Source organism: Chiroxiphia lanceolata, chromosome 3, assembly GCF_009829145.1.
Source record: "Chiroxiphia lanceolata isolate bChiLan1 chromosome 3, bChiLan1.pri, whole genome shotgun sequence".
Lineage (NCBI taxonomy): Eukaryota > Metazoa > Chordata > Aves > Passeriformes > Pipridae > Chiroxiphia > Chiroxiphia lanceolata.
Window position 1 is genome coordinate 21,077,559 of NC_045639.1, and position 20,324 is coordinate 21,097,882.

The 20,324-nt window shown below is 34.5% G+C and overlaps 1 protein-coding gene across 1 annotated transcript in view; it reads left to right on the forward strand.

Annotated features, from left to right (window-relative positions):
* Nucleotides 1-20,324, forward strand: part of LOC116783687 (usherin-like) — a 99,287-nt gene that overhangs the window by 53,145 nt on the left and 25,818 nt on the right. Inside the window, 3 exon segments of the mRNA XM_032681426.1 lie at nt 6,736-6,931; nt 10,188-10,829; nt 16,423-16,606. Of these exon segments, the coding sequence (XP_032537317.1) occupies nt 6,736-6,931; nt 10,188-10,829; nt 16,423-16,606 (1,022 nt within the window).

The following is a 20,324-nucleotide window of genomic DNA, read 5'->3' on the forward strand; positions in this document are numbered from 1 at the left end:
CTTTTTTGAATTTCTTATTTTTTTCACTAAGAATTTTGAATGCTTCATCTAATTTTATTTTATACATGGTGAAAGGCTAGCTATACATTTGTGTGTATATATATATATATATTTTTTTTTAAACCAAAATAGTATTTCTGTTTCTGTTTTCAGTTCTGAAATAATTCTTTTATCTAAAATTAGAATGAGCATTCCCCTGCTCTCACTTATCCACCTACACTGTTTTCAACCCATTTATTTTGATTGACAATAAATAAATAAATGAAATGTGTGTTACGAGGGAAAAGACATAGGTTAAAGCAGTTAATTAAGGGTATTTTGGACAACAGATATACCAAATAGAATAAGGAATGTATAGGATGCAAATGTGTAAATGAAAAGCACGTGCATAGTGGAGTCCATAAAAAATCAAGTTATAAAACACTGTGTGTCCTCTGAATCCTGGATTTCCCTTCATAGAAGGCCTTTAATCCTATTGCTAAAGTGAAGGAAAATGAGCTTTATATGTTACATAATTCCGTAGCTTTATTTCTGATGGATTTTTTACAGTAGAAATCTTGGTTTTCTGTGGTAGTTTTTTATTTTGGGTATTTGATCCACTCCCACCCCTTGGAGTGTCGTGAACAGAGGGTAAATGGCTCATTGTACATTTTGAGTAAAAGTAGTAGAAAGCTACTGACTTTTGAAAGTCATCATAAGAGATGACAAGAAGAGATATCAGGGGAGTGCAAAGGAACTTCATTATTGCTGCTTATTCAATTTTCAGTTCCCAAAGCTGACATACCGAGAATACTCTCAGGTATTTGGTGTCAGACCATTAACCTATGTGTGTGAGCCAGCACACCATACAGTTCTCATTTCCTAAACTGAAGAAAAGGAAAAGAAAATAAAAGTCCTCAACCCCCTTGCTCCCCCCTCCCACTTCCTGAGATTGCAGACAACTAGATGCTGGGGTCCTTGCCAGATTTGCATCAAGTGAGAAGGTAGTGAGAAGTATATAATTAGCATTTATATCAAAAAGGCAGAACGTTGAGACTGGTACCAATCAATTGCAAAACTGGTGATGGCAGGATGAACAGCAAGAGTTTCATGCCAGACCTGAATATACCCCTGAGTCTTGCAGTGTCCTAAAACTTGCATTTTCAGTGGGTCAAGGGAAGGTGCTTCTGCCCTGGTAAATAATTGAAATCATAATGACTCAGCCAATCACAAAAGATTATTTTTGTCATGTGTTTTGGGCTTCAAAACTGGAAGTTAACTTTGGTGAAAGAAATTTAGAAAGGTGTCAGCATTACTCTTTTATTTAGTTACATCAAGGCTCATCTCATATTTATTCTCTGGAATTGGAGAGACTTTCTGGTTACATTTCTGGCAGTATGTTGCTTCTATTACAGACACCAAAGAATAACAATTTGAAATTATAGGCATATCTAAGGGGAAAAAGATGGTTTTAAATTTCAGAAAAACTTAGGCTACGTATATTTTTATAAAACTCCATTTTATACTTTAAGAATACATACGGTCATCAAGAGCCTAAGTAGTCAGAAGTTATGTTTCTGATACTGTGACACGTCACTAGATGACTGATGTGGCTAAATAAATAGTTTATGGTACTCAAAACAAAAATTGAGACAATTCTTTGGAATATGTCAACCTTTGTCCTGGGTGCTTAAATCTATTTTTAAGTCCTCCTATCAGTTTAGTAACTGGACATCGGAAGAGTTCCTGAACAGGCACCTCTTGGAATTTGTGATTCTAGATGTGATGTGTTAAAGTGTTCTCCAGCTAAAAAGCGGTATCACTAGAGTCTAAAGCAGTGTGAACTGCTCAGTATATCTGAAATTCAGAAACCTTAACTAGTCAGCTTCCGCATTAAGGACAATGGTGCTGCAGCTGTGATTTGTACAGGAGAAGGTTTCTTGCATAGGTTTTGTAACTGTTTACATTCAAGGATATAGGACTAATGTGTATTTCATACCTAAATTATAAATGGCACAAGGGATATATGTCAACTCAGCATCAGTGATTTTCTGTATCAAATAACAATTGTAATTATGAGGTCCCAAGATACGCCACCACTTGGTAGTAATGCTTGGCTAGGCTCATTTTCATAGTAACCCATCTAGACAGATATTTTCCATAAGTGATTTAGTACCAAGATGGTAATATTAATACACAGGCTGTTTCTGTCTGCTTACTGTTTGGATCAGAACCAGGCTTCTCAGACATAAGCAACAGGAGAACAGGTTGCTTTCTGCTCTTCTATAACCAGCATAAATAAAATATTTTTCTTTAAATGACAGATAGCCTTTGAATCAGAGGGAGGAGGGGGAAGGTTCAGTAATATCTCCAGTACACAACTGATGAAATCCTGGTTAACAAAATCTTTAGATATTAATTGCTACCAATATTCTCACTGATGTAATAGTTTCCAGAGTAAACTGGGTTTACAGAAATAGTAATAACAACAGTAATCACTTAGTTTCATAATTCACTTAGATTTTTGTGTAGAGTGCATAAAAATACATGTTACAGAAATGGCTTATTCTACCCATTTTGATGTAGATTTCCATGTTTTATCCTGTGGTACCTGTTTCTGTAGCATTATAAATATTTGTCAGCTTGTACAACTTCTTTGTAAGAGTATTCATTGCCAAGCATTTCCCAGACTATTTTGGCACTTCTCTCTCTCTGCCTGTAGAGAGAAATGAAATATACTGTTTTTCTATATTTCCCATTTTTAAGCCAAACTTTCCCCAAGTTAAGCCCTAGTATTATTATTTGTATGTGAAGATCTCCAAATGGTTTTGTTGGCTGGATCCTGGGGAAAATTTGAATTTTTCAACTGACCAGAAAACCAGATATTTCTCCCTCATTTGAAGAGTTACATTTATTCTTCAAGCATAATTTTTTTTTAAGCTATTAAGAGAAAGCTTGGGGACATACATTTTCTGCAACCAAATGTGATGAAAATTACTGCTTCTTGTAATAGCTTGACACGAAATTATGCTGAACATACTGGTTTCTTTGCTCCTCTTAGCACTTAGCAATCTACACATATCATGTGTTGCATCAGGAAAGAGCTACTGTTTGATCACAATTAGCCTTGGGTTTCCATGTATTCAGGATAAGAACAGCTATACTGGATGAAATGAGACTCATCTAGCACAGCATCCTCTCTGCTGGTTACCATAAGCATGATCCTTCTGTGATATACTTTTCTAGATTCCAGTTGTTTATGGGTTTGGGACTTCCTGAGACAAACTCAGGATTTTCATCTGAGTGACCATGTTTGGCATCCACATATGGAATTAATCTAACTCATTTTTTAATGGAGTTCAAAAAAAGTGTTATTTTTCCATACACTTGTACTGTATATGCTTTCATTCTTTTAAGTTTACTTTCTGATGATTTCCTGGATGTTCTATCTTATAGATGAGAAATAATAAATATTCATTCTGTAAGCCATTCATGATTTTATAACCATGTATTCCCTTCATTTTAGTCATCTCTTTCCAAACTGAAAAATCTTCAATCTCTTTTCCTTTGTATCTTTACTTATTCTACTCACTCTGTAACCTCTTTTACTTTAGAGATGGTACCCAGATATACAAATTATACAATGGATTTTTATTACACAGTGAGATTTTCTGTATACCTTTCGATTCTTTTCCTAATAATTCCAGTATTCCTGTCACTTTAAGAGACTCAGAGCTTTCAAATTATTTGTAGGGGAAATGGAACAGCTTTAATATCTCCATTCTTGAGTGGAAATAGCTAATTTTGGACTCATTACTGTCTACCAATAGTCAGCATTGGTTTTCCCAGGCATTAACTTTGTACTTCTTGATGTAGAAATTAATTTGAATTTTTGATCATCCATTTGGTTCAGTATATGTGATATTTCCAGATGTTGTTGACTTGAAGAAATGCAGTAGAATCATGAAGCATGATTTTTCTTTGGAAAAAAAGTACCAATCTTCTTCAATATATCAAACATGTTTTAATTTCTAATAGAATACAGAATAATAATACAAATTAGATTGTAGATCTTGGAAACTTCCTTACAGCCTTTTAAGGAGATTGATGTAACTTTTATAATTTTATTTCTCTTTTGTGGATACTGATTTAAGCAAGTAACATCTCAGTAATTTTATGTTTTGGTTCATCTAGAACTTTAGTTTCATGTTTAGTCACTTTTTGACGATAAGATTTTGCTAAAATATTTTCCTTCTGACATTTTGGTTTCAAACCAGTCTTAAAAATCATTCCTAATATGGAAAGGTAGCACTTCTTTCATAGTGAAAAGCTATTAAATTCTTTCTTTGCAATCTCTGTTGTGGTTCTCTTTCCTGAATGCTACACATAATTATAAAAGCATTAGTTGGTGATCTGCTTCAGCTCAAAGCAGAATTGTTGTCAGTGATAGATCCAGTCATTCATGATTTTGTCTGAGTAAGTCTTGGTACCTTTGGGGACAGAAATTCCACATCCCCTCTGGGAAGCCTGTTACTGATGCTGCACTTTCCTTTTAGTGAAAAGTTCTGATGTCCACTCTGAGTCTGCTAATCATACTACTTAATTATTTATTTCGCACAGTGATTCTCTAGTAGTCTTCCTTTGCTTCTGACATTTAAAAAAACTTTTGTTTCCTTCATGATTTAGGCATGTTGCTTGTTTAAAAGCTCATTTTTGTATTGCCTTATTCTAGTTTTAAAATTTGGTGTTGGTTATCCTATCTTATTTAACTTCCAGTTTAACTTCAGTTTTCACTGATTGAAGATGAATTTTTGCATGTAATGCTTTCCTTCCTGTGGTAGCATTTGGAGTAACTTTAAAGACTTTTAAAGTATGAGTTGAGTGCTATTGTGTAGTCTGAGTATTCTGTGGTCACTAACACAAAATATTTCTTGTGCAGTTATATATTAAACTAGGGGTTTTTTTTTAGGATTAAACTCAGAGTTTCTTTTCACATGTGAGTTCTCTGATGAATGGCTGTGATGCATGGCTGGATCTCTTATAATACCCTAAACATCTAGATCAAATCCAGTCTAAAAGGGAATTAACTTAAAAATCCTTGTTGCTGTGTTTTCTGCTATTGTGGTCTTTTAACTATTTTTGTAGTTGCTGTTGTCTTGTCTTTTATAAAAAAAATATTGTCTTGCCTTTTTAATATCTTCATTTTCCTGAAAAACATGGCTGATAAATCGGTAATAGATCTCTATCATTAAATCATATTGAAGAGATTTTATGGACTACAGAATCCTTTTATGAGGAAGGGATAGAGTACATGCTTCTCTAACTTTCAGTATTTTTTGCAGTGAGAATTTACTATTAGATGTTGAAATACTCTATTTTGTCTTGTATTAACCAAGCTTAGAGCTTCATTGTAGAATTGAATGTGTGATAATAGCATTTATTTTAAGTGGAACTTCCAAGTAGCTTTGTCTCTCCTTTCTTTCAGCTTTACTTGACTTATAGATTAAAGATGAAAAAGGCAACCATTAAGAGAAATTTTTGTTCTGGTAGCCATTTAAAAGCAAACTACATTGAAGTACAGCTGCTGATGTCATAGATGAATGCGAATTTTGAATCACTGTACTTTTCCATATTTAGAAATATTTGTGCAGAAAAAAAATACACTGACCCAAAGAAAATTACTTATTATTTTTAGAGTTTATTGGTTTGCTGCCATCTGCATTTTCCAGAACACTTGAGTTAGAAAAGTTAGTTTTTGTTCCTTTATTATGAATCCCAAACCTTTTCCATTTCACATCTCCTGCATCCTGGTGTGCTTTGACTTGCTGGTTTTTGTCTGTGTTGTGCATTAACTGATGCCTTTCATTAGCTTCTCCATCCCTGTGCCATTGCCCTTTCCCTGTGGTCGGTTTTCCCACCAAATTGGAAAGTGAGGAATGTAGAGATTGTTGGTTTGGGGTTTTTTTTCTGGCTTTCAGACATTGAGGTAGCTTTTCAGGAACCCTTTAATCTTGCACAAGATGTGAGACTCATACTCCTGGATCACGGTCCAGGAATAACATAGGATGTGTCAACTCCTTCTGAATAGCAATGCTACCCATTTAGGGAGTAGGTGAAGACCTTTATTTACCTCCACGGAAGTGGAGTATTTTGAACACCAGCCGAACCATGAAAAGAGGGAGAGGGTTTCAGGTACTGAGCTGTTGGATCACATCCTTCAGTAAAGGAAAATTTATCTTGGATGAGTAATAAGAAAGGAAAATTTTCAACTGTGTTCCATTCTTACTTTCATTCTTACGTTTTCACTAAAATAAAGAAGCATATGGTCAGAACAGAAATTGCAAAACTTGACCTTTGAAGATGGCAGTTCTTTGCAGTAACTGTGATTCAAAAAAGTACTATTTGTTTTAATATGTCACCATTTATACCATGCAATTTTGTAAATGTTCTTTGCAGATTCTCTGTCCCGATGGCAAATAGGGTTGCATTGTTTATTCAGTTATTTTTCCCTTCTGTTTTGAAAGAACGGGACTTTTTAAACTCTATTTAAAAGTCGAATAGTTACACTCTGTTCAATATTTATCTTTTTTCCTCTTTCTCAACAAATTAAAAAAGTGTTACACAGACTTATATTTCTTTTCTGTTCCATTTAAAATTTTCTCCTCCCCAACTCATACTCCTGTTCCTGTTGCTAATGAATGTATCATCTAAAAATAGATAATGTTCATCACTCTATAATATTTTGTATCTTTCTAGATTGGAGGCCAGTGTAATTGTAAGAGACATGTGTCTGGCAGACAATGCAATCAGTGCCAGGAAGGATTCTACAATCTGCAACAGTCAAACCCTGATGGCTGCAGTCCCTGTAACTGTAATACCTCTGGGACAGTCAATGGAGATATTACCTGTCACCAAAATTCAGGACAGTGCAAGTGCAAAGCAAATGTTATTGGTATGTGTAATGCAAGAGTTCGGAGCCATTTTTCTTGTTTTCCCTGGAAATAAAACACACTTGATTTCTAAATGAAAGGTATAGAAAACTTCTTTGCTGAAGGCAGATTATAAAAGTGAATGAAATTAACTGTTGAAAAATTATTAATTTAATAATTCTATCAAACTACAGCTTGAAGCTTAGTTTAATCAACCCTTTAGAAGTTTCTTTATGGCATAGCTACATTAGCTTACATGGTTCCATACTAATAAGTCACAAAAATAATGTAATTTGCTTACTGCATAGATGTTTCTTTTAGGAAATTAACACTTTTTCAAAATGTTTTATGCTTAATGACTTCTAAGCAAATCGTTTCCATGCTAGTTTTCTTAATAGACCAAAATAAATGGATTTTTTTCTCAAAATATTCTGTGCTACAGGGTCCTTTGTGATAAATCTATCAATTTTTTTCTATTATATTTCTTTGAACTGTTCCTATGAAATGCAAAATAAGTCAACATAATTCCACAGATCATGTACATAGCTAGGGTTAGTTATCAAGGGCCACATAATTTTAATTTTGTAATTCAATGCCAAGCTGATTATAATAAACTGCTACCTTCTGTGTTATTTATCATTTTTTTTACAAGACGTGCTTTTTTGTTTGTTACTCCCACAGGTATTTTTCAGAAATTAGATTTGATTATAGCAATTTATTACTTCCAGCATATTTGAGGGGAGCCACAGCCACATAAGGACAAAATTTATCAAGTGCCCAAAATACACAGTATATATAATACACTTTGAAATGTTGATGTATGGGAATATTATGCAAGGAGAATTTCCTGATAAAGTGAGCCTTGCATGGTAACTGTACATGTCTCAGACTATACATATGTCTCAAAAAGAAAAAAAATCTTTTCTGCTTTGTTACTAACAGAATTAGTAATTTATTTTTTCTTCAGCCTAACCATGGTTCTCGGTTGCATTAATAATGTTTAAGCACATGTTCGTATACTTGATATTTATATACCCTCATTTGTGAATGTTGACTCATTTGTAATATTGTGAGTCTTTGTTTCTTTTGGAAATTAGAAGAAAGAAGTAAATGCAGAATAACAACAAATAATGGAAACAGCTCTAAACAGATAGAAGGCTGAACAATTTCAGTCCTTTTTCCTGTAGAATGCTGTGCTTTTCATGCAATAAAAAGGGTGCTAAGAGTGAAAAATAACCTCTGTGCATCTTAAACCCACTCTCTATTCAAGAAAAAGGACTTCAGAGCATTCTTAATTATATATTCTTTGCTCACGTTTCATATTTGCACCTGCGAAAACCTCTCTTAACTCAGTGGCAATTTGGCAGACAAGAAATGCAGTCTGGTTCTCACATATTTGGTTGTCTGTATATTAAACATTTTATCCCCTTGATGAAAACAGTAAGAATTGTTTTTATTTTCACTGAAATAGTTATAAGAAAAATATGTAAACCTGTAACAATGGTGGGGGCTGTATTTATGCAAGTGTTTGTTCGCAGGATAAAAACCTAATTCTTTCCAGACTAGATTCTCTTTGTTTTCCAAACCAATTGTAAATAAGCTTCGGTATATTGAAACGTGTGCAGCAAACTTTAACAGAGAGCTTTCCTCTTTGGATTTCTAAATTGGTTTTGAGAGCAATCTGTCTATTGCCATTTTTATCTATTTAAGCAAACATGATAACAGAAAAATGCAACTATGGACTGCAGTGTTATGAAACATGAACTGTTAGAGTTAACACAACTGTTAAATCTTACTAATGATTCTATCACCAGTAAAATACATTAGCACCAATAATTTTATTAAAGTAGGTCATTCATCTAGAATAAAAAGGTAGAAGAATGTGAATTAAATGCCAAGCGTGCTAACTCCCCTGTACTTGTTAACATTGAATGTGATGCCCTGTAGGCCTTCCTCAGTATCGTTAGGAATAGATTACCTGTCAGGAATATGTATGGCATATTCAAATAAGCACTGCGCATATTTTTAAAACTGATATGATATGAATCCATGTAGACCAATTTTAATAGTTCAAAATGAGTCATAATTCTTGTTAACAATACAGTTATTTTTAAAATTTGCAGCAATAGTGGTCCTTTTTTATTTTCCTTATTGAAATTAAATGATATGCCTTAGGTGAGTCATTCATCACTGTTAAAGGAACTTGCCTTCTGTTGGAGTTTTTGAGTTTTATCCATATATATAATGCATTCCCTACCATTTTTAGTTTTATATTTCTACATTTAAGTTGCTAGATGCATTTTTGTATGGTTTTGTATTTTTTAAATGATGACAATGCTTTGCTGGAACATTGTGTTTATATTTTCCTATATGTAGCAGTCAAGTGGTAGCTTCATAGTGAAGGATTTTCCCATTGCAAGGGGAAATACGTAGCTGAATTTGCATTTTTCGTATAATAAACTAGTTTGCTTTCTTGTAATGCACATTTTATAAACTAACATATAAATGCCATCCCTTGGGGCAGGGATAAAGCAGGCATTGACTTTGAAAACAAAGCTAATAAAACTACAGGATGAAGCATGACGAAACCAGTTTAGGTTTTAATGTACTGCAGGAGTTAACTTAATCATAATTTAGATAAAAATATTTCATTTTGTATTATGAAAAACATTTTCTGCTTTCAGTAAGGGCTAACAGTAAGCACTAACATAAATGTAATCAATGGTAAAACTGAAGTATGGTGTTAAGTAAATCATTCGTTGTAATTAGTCTAATTTGTGCTGTCCTAGAGTATATTTAATGTTTTTAATACAATATATAAATCTATTATCAGAACGTATTGAGAGCCCAGTGCAATTCCCCGTGTATTGCATTTCTACAATATAGGGTGAAGAGTTCACATAAGCATTGATTGTGCAACAAGTGCTGTTCTGGGGGACAAAGAGATTAATTCTAGTTTGTCTTAATTCTAGTTTGTCTTAGAAACGTTACAAAGAATCTCTTGCAGAAGTATCTTAATTTGTATTGAGAGGCCAACAGAAACGCATTGCTTCTGAAACAAATTGGAAAAGTAAACAGATTTTTGGGATGCCACAGTTATTCAATTGATTGGTACAGCCCTGTCACTCCTGTTAATTATGCTGGTGAAGAATATTAGTCCTTCTTTTCTCTTTTTTATTTACACTAAAGTATACTATACTTACCCTTTTTTAAAACTGAAATTAATAGCTTTTCAGATTTTTCCTTTTTTTTATTATTAATACCTTTTTCTCCTTCCAGGTCTTAGGTGTGATAGTTGCAATTTTGGATTTAAAGCTCTCAGATATGCTAATGAAGATGGATGTGAGCCTTGTTGGTGCAACAGCCACGGCTCAGTGAACCAATTCTGCAACCCTCTCTCCGGGCAGTGCAATTGTAAAGAACGAGTGAGAGGGCTTCACTGTGACACCTGCATGGACAACTTTTATGGACTGGATGTAACTGGTTGTAAGGCTTGTGAATGTAATGCTGCAGGGTCATTTTCTGGAACTGTGTGCGATGCAACGACAGGGCAGTGTGCATGTAAACCAAATATTGGAGGAAGACAGTGCGACCAATGCCTGGATGGCTACCGCAAAGTACAGAAGAATCATTCCTTTGTTTGTCTGCCGTGTAACTGTGATAAGGCAGGTACAGTGAATGGCTCTCTGCTTTGTGACAAATCAACAGGACAGTGTCCTTGCAAAGCTGGTGTAACTGGCCTTCAGTGCAGTCAGTGCATGCTTCATACGTACAACCTCAGCATGAGCAACCTCCTCGGCTGCCAGCGTTGTGACTGTGACGCTCTGGGCACATTGGCAGGAACAGTTTGTGACCCCGTTTCTGGACAGTGTGTCTGTTTGCCTCAGCGCCAGGGGAGAAGGTGTAATGAGTGTAAACCAGGTAAGGAAATTGGAAGACAATCTATTTCATGTAGTAAGTTTTGCTTTTTTTGTTATCATAGTAGTTCCTACAGTTTTTAGTATGTGTTTAGACAGCTTCATATCTGACACCTCTGATGTATATACGTTATTAATTATATTTCCATTTCTTCCTAACTGTGTGAGCGAGAAGGAAGTATTAATGTCCTGATCAACATCCAATATTTATTCTATTGCCAGAGCTTGTATAATTTGTATTATTAGTGTTTTTTCAACATGTTCAAAATAAGGCTAGGCTAGTTCTAGATATTGAGAAAATAGACAAATAATCGTGGCCCATTCACTGAATGAGAGATAAATTGGCATAATTTAATGAACAGCAGCTATCCTCATAATGAAAAATGTGAATTTGGAAGGCAGAGTGCAATCTCTTCAGGAAGGGCACTTCATGCATAAAGCTGAGCATGGCGGGAGACACAGAGATGGTTGCTTAAACTTTGATGAGGCTGGCAAATGTGCCACTTAAGGAGCATTCACCTGCCTTGCTGTGTTGAGGATATACTGGCTTTCACAAGGACTGCTTACAGTTTGGCCCTGCAAGTAGGTGATATTGCAGTTGCTACATATCAGTTCAAGATTTTATACTATATTACTGTAAATAAAGTTTAAATGTTCATTATAGGTAGGAAGCTCTGTAGTTATATTTCAGTGTTTTTGTTTTAAAAAGTAGGTGGGTAAAGTGAAACTATAGATAATATTAACCTACCCTTCATAATAATATTAAGCAGGTAGATTTAGTTCAAGTTAAATACATATGCAATTTATTCAAGTAGCAGGTCACATTAAAAGGTACATTATAGCTCCATTGGTTTTAATATGCCATTCAATAATTTGAACAGAGGTTAAAAAAGCTGCTTAACCTCCATTAAGTATTTTTTAAAATGCTTTCATTTAAATTATTTTAGGTACATATACTAATAAATAAGGCAGCATTCTGTTTTTCTTAGTTCCTCCTCCAGTGCTATTTGACCTGTTAACCCTCTGTAGCAGCCACTTAATCAGAGATCGGCAGAGGAGTGATGTCAAGGCTTCCCGAGTCAGTGACCGCCCTTGTCCTTGAAAAAGAAAGGCCAGGGTTTATGCAGAACTAAATGGTTTAAAAAGGTTTAATTGATAGTATGAACAGTCTGGTTTGTAAAAAAAGCTTGCATGGCACTCAAAGGAATACTTCCACAATAGTTCCTATTAAAAAGAAAAATAATTTAAAACATATTTTTGTAAGGATTATTTTTAAATTTTCTAACTAATAACTCTAAGCATATATGTGCTGAACACTGAGCTCTCTGCTGCAGGTGTAAGTTCTTATCACTGTAAAAATGCTGTATTAATCCTAGTGTAGCACACCAAACTGCACTGTTTTTGCTATTTTAGTGTCGATCCTAGTGTGAGCTCATTTAGATGTTTAATATGTCTAACTCTTATATAAATACTCTTTATTAGTATGTTCCAAAAGAGACTTTTCTATAAAACAGAGGAGAGTATAAGAAATCTTCCATATAGAAGTATGGAAGATCTTAATTGGCTTTGAGTGCTGTAAACATGTCCTATGGCTTTGTCTTGGAGCAAAGATAAGAAAATGTATTCCAAGTGTATATGTAGCCAATACAATCTAATTAAGGCACACAACTAATTAGTTAATACTGGCAGCCCTAAAAACATGCTATAGACTTGTTAGTGTGTTGGGACATTTCAACTATGTGATGCGAGTTTTCTTAGTGGAATACAGGTTATATGTATTTTATTTTCTTATTCTCTGTAATTGTAAGTCTGTTTTAGTTAGTAGTATTTAAAATAACATCCCATTGTAGTATATTTTTATGTGCTTTGATAAAATTTGAGAGGTTTCCAGAAGTTACCAAAATCTTAGTGCAGGAAGAGTTGCCAATTGAGAAAAATTCAAACTGGATATAGTTTTGGGAAATTGTTTTATAATGAGATCTTTTTCTTTAAAACTCTTTTTGGAGCCTTCAGCTATGCCTTTAACCTATTAGGCTGTATCCATGACTTGTCATCTTCCAGTTTGTTCTCATACAAATAACATTTTGGTAGATTGCTGTACATTTCAATTATTTTTTTTTTTTAAACTAAAGGTGTATGGAAAGAGGGGGATACTTGATTCCACATGAAACAAAATGAAAGAGCAGTTTTGCCCTGTATATAAACTTGCTTTCAAGATGTCTTCAATTGCAGTGATTGAGGCAGGATCTTTCTTGCCCCCAAATTGTTGTGAGCAGTTCGTCCCTGTCTCATTCTGGAACTGTGTTGCCATGCCGACTGGGATTTGTGCCGTGCAGATCCTATTCAACAGGTCTTGGATCCTGTTATGAGAGCAGAAAAGCTGTAAAAAAAGTAATGTTTTAAGTTCTTTACTTGGTGACCACAGGTTTTTATAGAGTGCTACGTAGTATGGAAAAGATCTAAGCTAGCATGTAGGATGGGTGTCTGGGCACCAGTTCTGAGTTTTTGTGTATGTACTACCTCTCTTGGCCAGAAAAATGTGAATTACACTGTGACAATATTGTTGGTGTAGTTAAACGTGCATTTTGAAGCACAGTCTGTGGTTAAGAAATGAGCGTTACTACCACAGTTGGTAAGCATGAAAAAGTGCTAAGGAATTGCTCGTGTGTTCCTTTTCTGTACAGTAGGAGAAATAGTAAGAGGGTTATTAAAAAAGGAAGCTGAATACTTTGCTACGACTTTCATTCTTCCTTATGAAGAGTATGCTTGATTGACAAATGTGATCAGTTATGGTTGAATTGGAAAAAAATCTGAAAAAGAATAAGCATAATACCTGTTATATACATAGATCTTGTGGAGATTTGCAGTGGCTGTCTTAAAATTGGAAATAAGTTCTATTATACAACAGTGGATCCTTCATAAAGCAACTTTTATGAGCCCTTCTAACCTTGCAGTAAATTAAGCTTGCATTAAGTTGTTTCTTACTCTTTCCTACCAAATTCTAGGTGGTGGAAGTAAATAATAATGGTAATGGTTATGACAAACAGCATGAATTTGTAATCTCATGTCTCTTCTCTTTTTGTCTACATTAATCATGTTAATTTACATATAAATTAGTTGGGGGAGGAGATTGCTCTCATTGTGGTAGTATCCAGAAAATTAGTTAACTTTTAGAGCATTTCTGAAAGATTATTATAAAAATATCATACCAAATCCTTCACTGCTCTACAGTGGTTTAGGCAGTATGACGTTAGGAGAACCAGGATGTTTAACATTAAGGTATAGATTCTTCATAGTTATGAATTTCACTCTTATGAAAAAAGCAATATATGCTGCAGTGATCGATCCTGCTCAGGCAGAACGAATTTATTTTCTAGAGATGTGCTTATTTACCCATTATAGTCTTTTCTTAGAATAGAATAGAATCATAGAATCATAGTTTCATGCAAAATTTCAGGTGGACAATGATCTGGTTTAGCCTGAGTGCTTATCATTTACTGCAACTATAAACTGGGTTCTGAAGAAATGCTTTGACCTTCTGCATGAGTCCAGGCTTAAACTTGTTTGCTACCTTCGTGTTACGTTCTGTGAGTGGAGTTGTTCATTGTGCTCGAGAGTGACATTGCTGGGAAATGGTCTCCTCTATTTATGCACAGGATGGGCACTGCACTGTGCAGACAACTGCAGTATGAGATAATACATGCTGCCTCACTAATAACTTCAAGCTATTTGGTCTCTGTGGTGGCTCAGTTTGGGGCCTCTCCGGAATAAAGTGCCAACAGCATGGTTTTTTATGATGCGAATGTATGTTAACTGGAGACTGATATCACTTCACTGTCCACTTGAGATTTATCTCACTGAGGACCAGAGGCTAAATTTGAACAAAGATTTGAGCAGTAAAATTCTAATGTTTTCAATTTGTTTAGTTCCTCTGCTATTTGGATATGAGCTCACAGCGCAACACTGCTGCAAAGACAGAGAATACCACCCTAGGGGTGTATATATAGAGCTATCTCTTGTAAGACAAATAATAAGGCCTTGGGCAATATGACATGTTACAATATAATTTTGGGCTCTTTATTATAAAGCAGGACATCAAGAAGTTATTGGACAGCAAATAATATTCAGTAACTGAGAACATGACTAAGAAACTACTGATTGAACTTTACCTGGAGAAAGGAAAGGGCAAGTGCCTGAGAATACTGTGTATCTCAGTAACAGCTGAAATTTTTCTATCAAAGTTGTACAATAAAAATTAATAGTAACCATCTGACAGATAGAAACTTGAATCAATGGCCCTATCTTAGGCTTCATTTTCCAAGAGAAGTACTTGTTTTTGACTAGAACCTGTTAATACCATGTCACCAGTAACCTTTGCAGAGCTCTCATGCTTTGCTACATTTGTTGATATATTGTACCACTCCAAAGGGATGAGGGGAAAAAAAAAAGCAGAGGAAGTTGTGGGAAAACCCCAGTAGAATATTTATTACTAATCAGGTAAAAATAGAAAATAATTTGGGAAACTTATGAAATAATATATTTTACTGGTATGCCGTTGCTTGAATTGTCTACTGATCAGAAAGAAATTAGTAAGAATGGAATAAGTCCATACATAGCAAAATAGGTTATGCAAGTGGTACAGCATCATTAAAACAATGTGTGTAAAAGCTCTCTCGTTGGAAATTTCAGGTGAGGCTGTGAATAATGAGTAAGTTCTTCAATGACCAGATTAGAGCTGTATAAACTCTATCTATAAACTGTATTTATCAGTAATGTGCTCAAGGCATAGATAAAGATTGGTTGCGAGGGCAATAGGATGAAAGATAGCATAGCAGAAGCATACCATATATACTGTGGGGAAGGTGAAGTGAATACTCCATAACTGGAAATAATGCAGGGAGAAAAGGATGGGATTCAGAATGAAAGCTTTTTAATAGCAGATAAGTAATTTTTTTTGATCAGTTTTTCAGTTTCTATGAAAGTATTTGTGTTCGATACAAGCTCTGTGTTACAGAGGACTAAAATACAAATTTTACGTAGACCTGGGAATACTCATCAAATGGAGTTTTTCCTAAGAAATGTGATAGTGTTTCAAGGATTAAGGCAACCATTAGTTGAGAAAGATTTAAGAGACTTTCTTGAGAAAATATTTGCATTTCTTATGGTTTGCAGCTGGCCATTTTCAGAGATGAGATCTCAGACTAAAAGGGACAAATATCTGTTCTCATATGTTATTTTTTATGTTTCTACTGCTAGTGGTGCATTCATTAGTACCTCTCATGTCCTTGGGTCTTTACTTTCCCCATAAACACATTCATGTACTCCCCCTATTTTGCATTTGCTCTGTCTAAAAGTATAGAGAGAATAAAAAATCGGACTTGGCAAATGGAGAATGAATAATAGCTTTGCAAAGTGCCAGTGAGAAAATTTAGAAGCTCAGCTGTGGAGGAAGACTACAGTGCTTTATTTGAGTCGACACGTGTGTTACCTAACCTTTGATTCTGTTGTTTCATTCCTGATTTTAGATAAGTTGATAATGATCTTACTGTGTTCACTTTTTGCGTATTGTCTATTCTCAAAATCCCTTTATTTTCCAGGTTTTTATTTTTCTCCATCCAGTGTCACTGGCTGTCTGCCATGCCTGTGCCACATAGCTGGTTCAGTGAATCAGATCTGTGATAAACTAACTGGCCAATGTAGTTGCCAAGATGCCTCTGTAACAGGACAGACGTGCGAACGTTGCAAAGAACTTTATTTTGGATTTGACTCTGAAACAGGGAGGTGAGTGTTTCTTTTTTTTTACACTTACAATCTCCTTGTTACATTTTTCTGATAGTAGTTCGGTCAAAGATTTAGTGACAATGAAAAGATGTGTTCTAGTTACCTTAATCCTTTGAGTTCATGTGTGCCCTCTGATTTACATGTGATACGTTATACAATTGTCTGTGCTCCCATGAGCTGAAGGAAATAGAAATTTTGCCACAGAAACAGCATGAAAGTTGTATAAGACTAATGTTTTCTAATGTTATAGTAATTTGGTAATTGTTTCATTACATTTTCTCTACATCTTCAGTAAGGTGTGTTGTTTTCTGAAGTGTTAATTTTTAACGATTAAAATGCAGGTAATGTGCCATTCTTATAACCAATGATTGCTTTTATATATTTCAGGAAGATATTTTAGTTGGGGAAAAAAAGGAAAAACTACATATATCCTTGTGTTTCCAAATTTCTTTTGATAGCAATACAAATACTCACTGCACCTTTACTCTTAAAAATCTGTTTTTCTGAAGCAGTGTATTCTTTTTCAACATTTTGTTATGTGCTGCAGGGTAAATTGTTTATCAAATGTAGCCTGGGGCCTCTAGGTACATTGGAATTATATAGATACATTCCCTGCAATGTAAGGGGCAAAACATATCTATAGGTACTGCACTGTTCTTCCAATTATTGCTCTATCTTTCTTTTCCAGGATCATCTTTCTTGCTTAATCCTCACAATCTCAATTTCCTTTTAAATATTGTCCAGAAAGATTGTACAGCTCTATTGCTATCATATTTTTATGCAGACTGATGGTGTTGTTTGGTTATATTTTGTAATTTTGCCTTTATAACCCCAAACCACACAGCACAGAGAAAAGCAAAATCTGTGCAATATTCCTCTTCCTGTGCTCCTTTCCCCCTGCTAGTGTGGGGTAGACAAGCTTTTAGGCAGTGATTATAAGTGTCATCTTGCATATATTTGACATTATTCTGCAGATTTTTCACTTTAACTTTTATATTACTGTCACTCATTAGAGATTTTTAAAATTATTTTTTACTGTTTCGGGTCATAGAGGCATCTACTAATGGTCATAAAGTAATCTGTAGGAATAAGGACTTCCTATTTTCACTTCCTGTCATTTCTAATGGTAAGGTATAAAATCCGTGTAATATTAAAGTTCCCTTTTAAATATATTTTCCTTACTATTAATGATACTCTTTTTTTAGTTACTTGAAATAAATTCTCCCCCCCCCCCCCAGTTTTTAGCAGGTGACAGAGACATTTGTGTCTGCGTTAAGCAATAGCTTTTATGAGTTAGATATTGGCCTTCAAATACCTGCTTTTCAAGCTGTCTTCTGAAATTTAAAATCTGAAAATATAAATTATCTAGATCCAGACCTTGTTGTAAGGATAAAAGTTTTTACAGTTCTGGAATTTAAATCAGAGTTGGCTTTAATGCTTTAATACTTGTTAATCCTCATGACAGTATTGAAGACTACTCTGGTAGTACATTAATATGATTAACCTGTGTTTCATATGCTTGGCTTCCTTGGTTGTCATCTACTTGGACAATGCACCTCAGTTCCTCAGGCAGAAATGTTTATCCACTGAAAATGATAATGCAAGTCTTTATTTATTAATCTATTTTAATCTATTTCTTTAACTGTTAAATATCTTCATTAAAAGGGTAATATACCTTTTCTTTCTCCATAAAGTTGCCGAGTCATTTAAGCCATCCTTACTTCGAATGTCTTTTAAGGCCTCTGTGTTTGCAGAACGAAAAAGATGTGAGCTATCTGTAGTGGCAGAGGTACCTGTCTTTGCACAATAGCACAAAAGAAGCAAAAGTTGTGATACACAGATTGTGAAGCTTTAAAATTCTCCCACTCTGAGGAATGTATATTTGAGCTGATTTATTTTGTGGTGTTTTAGAGATAAGACATTAACTCCATATTCCTTAATGCATTTGAGGTTATGAAGCATGAAAATTTTCTTGGCAATTAAAGAATTACAAATACTGTGTATTTGCAGCAGTCTGAGCAATCTGTAATGGGTGTGGGCATCAGTACACATTTGTAAAGCTTTACCTCTGTATTGTTTACTGTAATGAACTGGTCAATGAACATCACAAATTGTTTATATATATGTATATATCTTGACAGATTGCTGTTTATGAAATCCATTTAGCAAGTGAGGTTTTCCCGTAAGGATGAAAAATGAAGATTTTAAACAGATTGCTGGAGAGGCTCTAACTGCACCTAGAGAGTCAATGTAATAAAGGTTTCTCTATATTAATATTACAAAAACCATTTATCCTCAAAAAATCAATATTGCAATTCATCTTGGCATGACATTTCTCTTTCCATGTTTTAAAAGTCTGTTTTACTTGATTGTATATAATTCTGTTTTAACAAAACTCAAATATATTTGACTTGGAGTACTTTGGAAAAGTAGCATTTAGCAAGAATGCTGAAAATATTTCTTATGTGATTAAAAGTTACTTATTTTTTTAAAGAATTAGTTATTATTTTTAAATCATTAATTGACTGAATCCTTAGTCTTGGTTGAAAAACATGAACTATGCATAACAACAAATCCAGTTCTGGTGTTGTACAGTTTAAGAAAATTATGAATGTGATTACACAAATATAATGTGTAATCCTGTGGAGCAGAATATGATGAAATATGTGCTGTTATTTGCAGGATCTGGAGCCTAATTCAGTATAGGTGAAGGTAGGGAGCCTACACTTTTCCTAGAAGAAAATGCAACAAGCAGAAAGAAAGATCCCCACCCTGCCAGGCACTGAAAACTGTCACTGTGACTGTATATGTATGTGAGTTTGATTGTCTCGTGTGTATGATAATGAAAAGTGCAATAAACAGGAAACCCTTATTTTTAAGAGGTGCAAAAATATACAAGAACAGTAAGAGAAGCTTGTCTTTCTCTGTTTATCTATCGAGAAACTTTTGTTGACACCCCCTCAACTAAATCTTCATGTAATGAAATTTTAAAATAATAAAATACTGTCTTACTGAGCAAATAATTCTGTCTTTGTTTTTTTCTGTAACTGAACTGGTTTTTTCAGTCATGATGTTAAAATACTCTAAACAAAACCTCTATTTAAAGGGGGATTTGAATACACTGTCTACAGATGAAAAGGCTTAATAGAGTTTGAAAAAACTGCCCTTCTCTCTTGACTGTAAAAGAGAGCAAACTACAGTATAGTGGTTTCCAAGAGAGAATGTATTTTATTTATTCTCAGAAGGATATTAGTCCATAAAACAAATTTGCAGCTTATTTTGCAGCTTTAGCTTTTATCAGCCTTTTTAAGGGTGTTGAATGATTCCCCAGGAGATCACACAGCACGAGCTGCTGTGGAGTAAAGGAACTCTAATACAGTGAGCTCTGCGATAGGCAGAAAATGTATGTGAAGAGTTTTCTTAAGCTGGTTTTAAAATCTGTCACCTTTAATGTCTATTTCACTGATTATTGACCTGAATTTTAGTGTCCTAATGTGAAAACAGTTTCCACCTTGCCCTCCCCTCTCTCTTGCCATATAAATCTGATATCTAAATTATAACAGCTCACTTTTATTTCTGCTTTCATATAGGTAGAAAGACATGGTCATGACTGGGAAAATGACAAAGTAACTTTTGTAAAGACACCACCATGTATTTCCTTAGATCTGATGAAACTGGCCAAGGGAAAATCCACCACATAGGAATCAATGACTCTTGT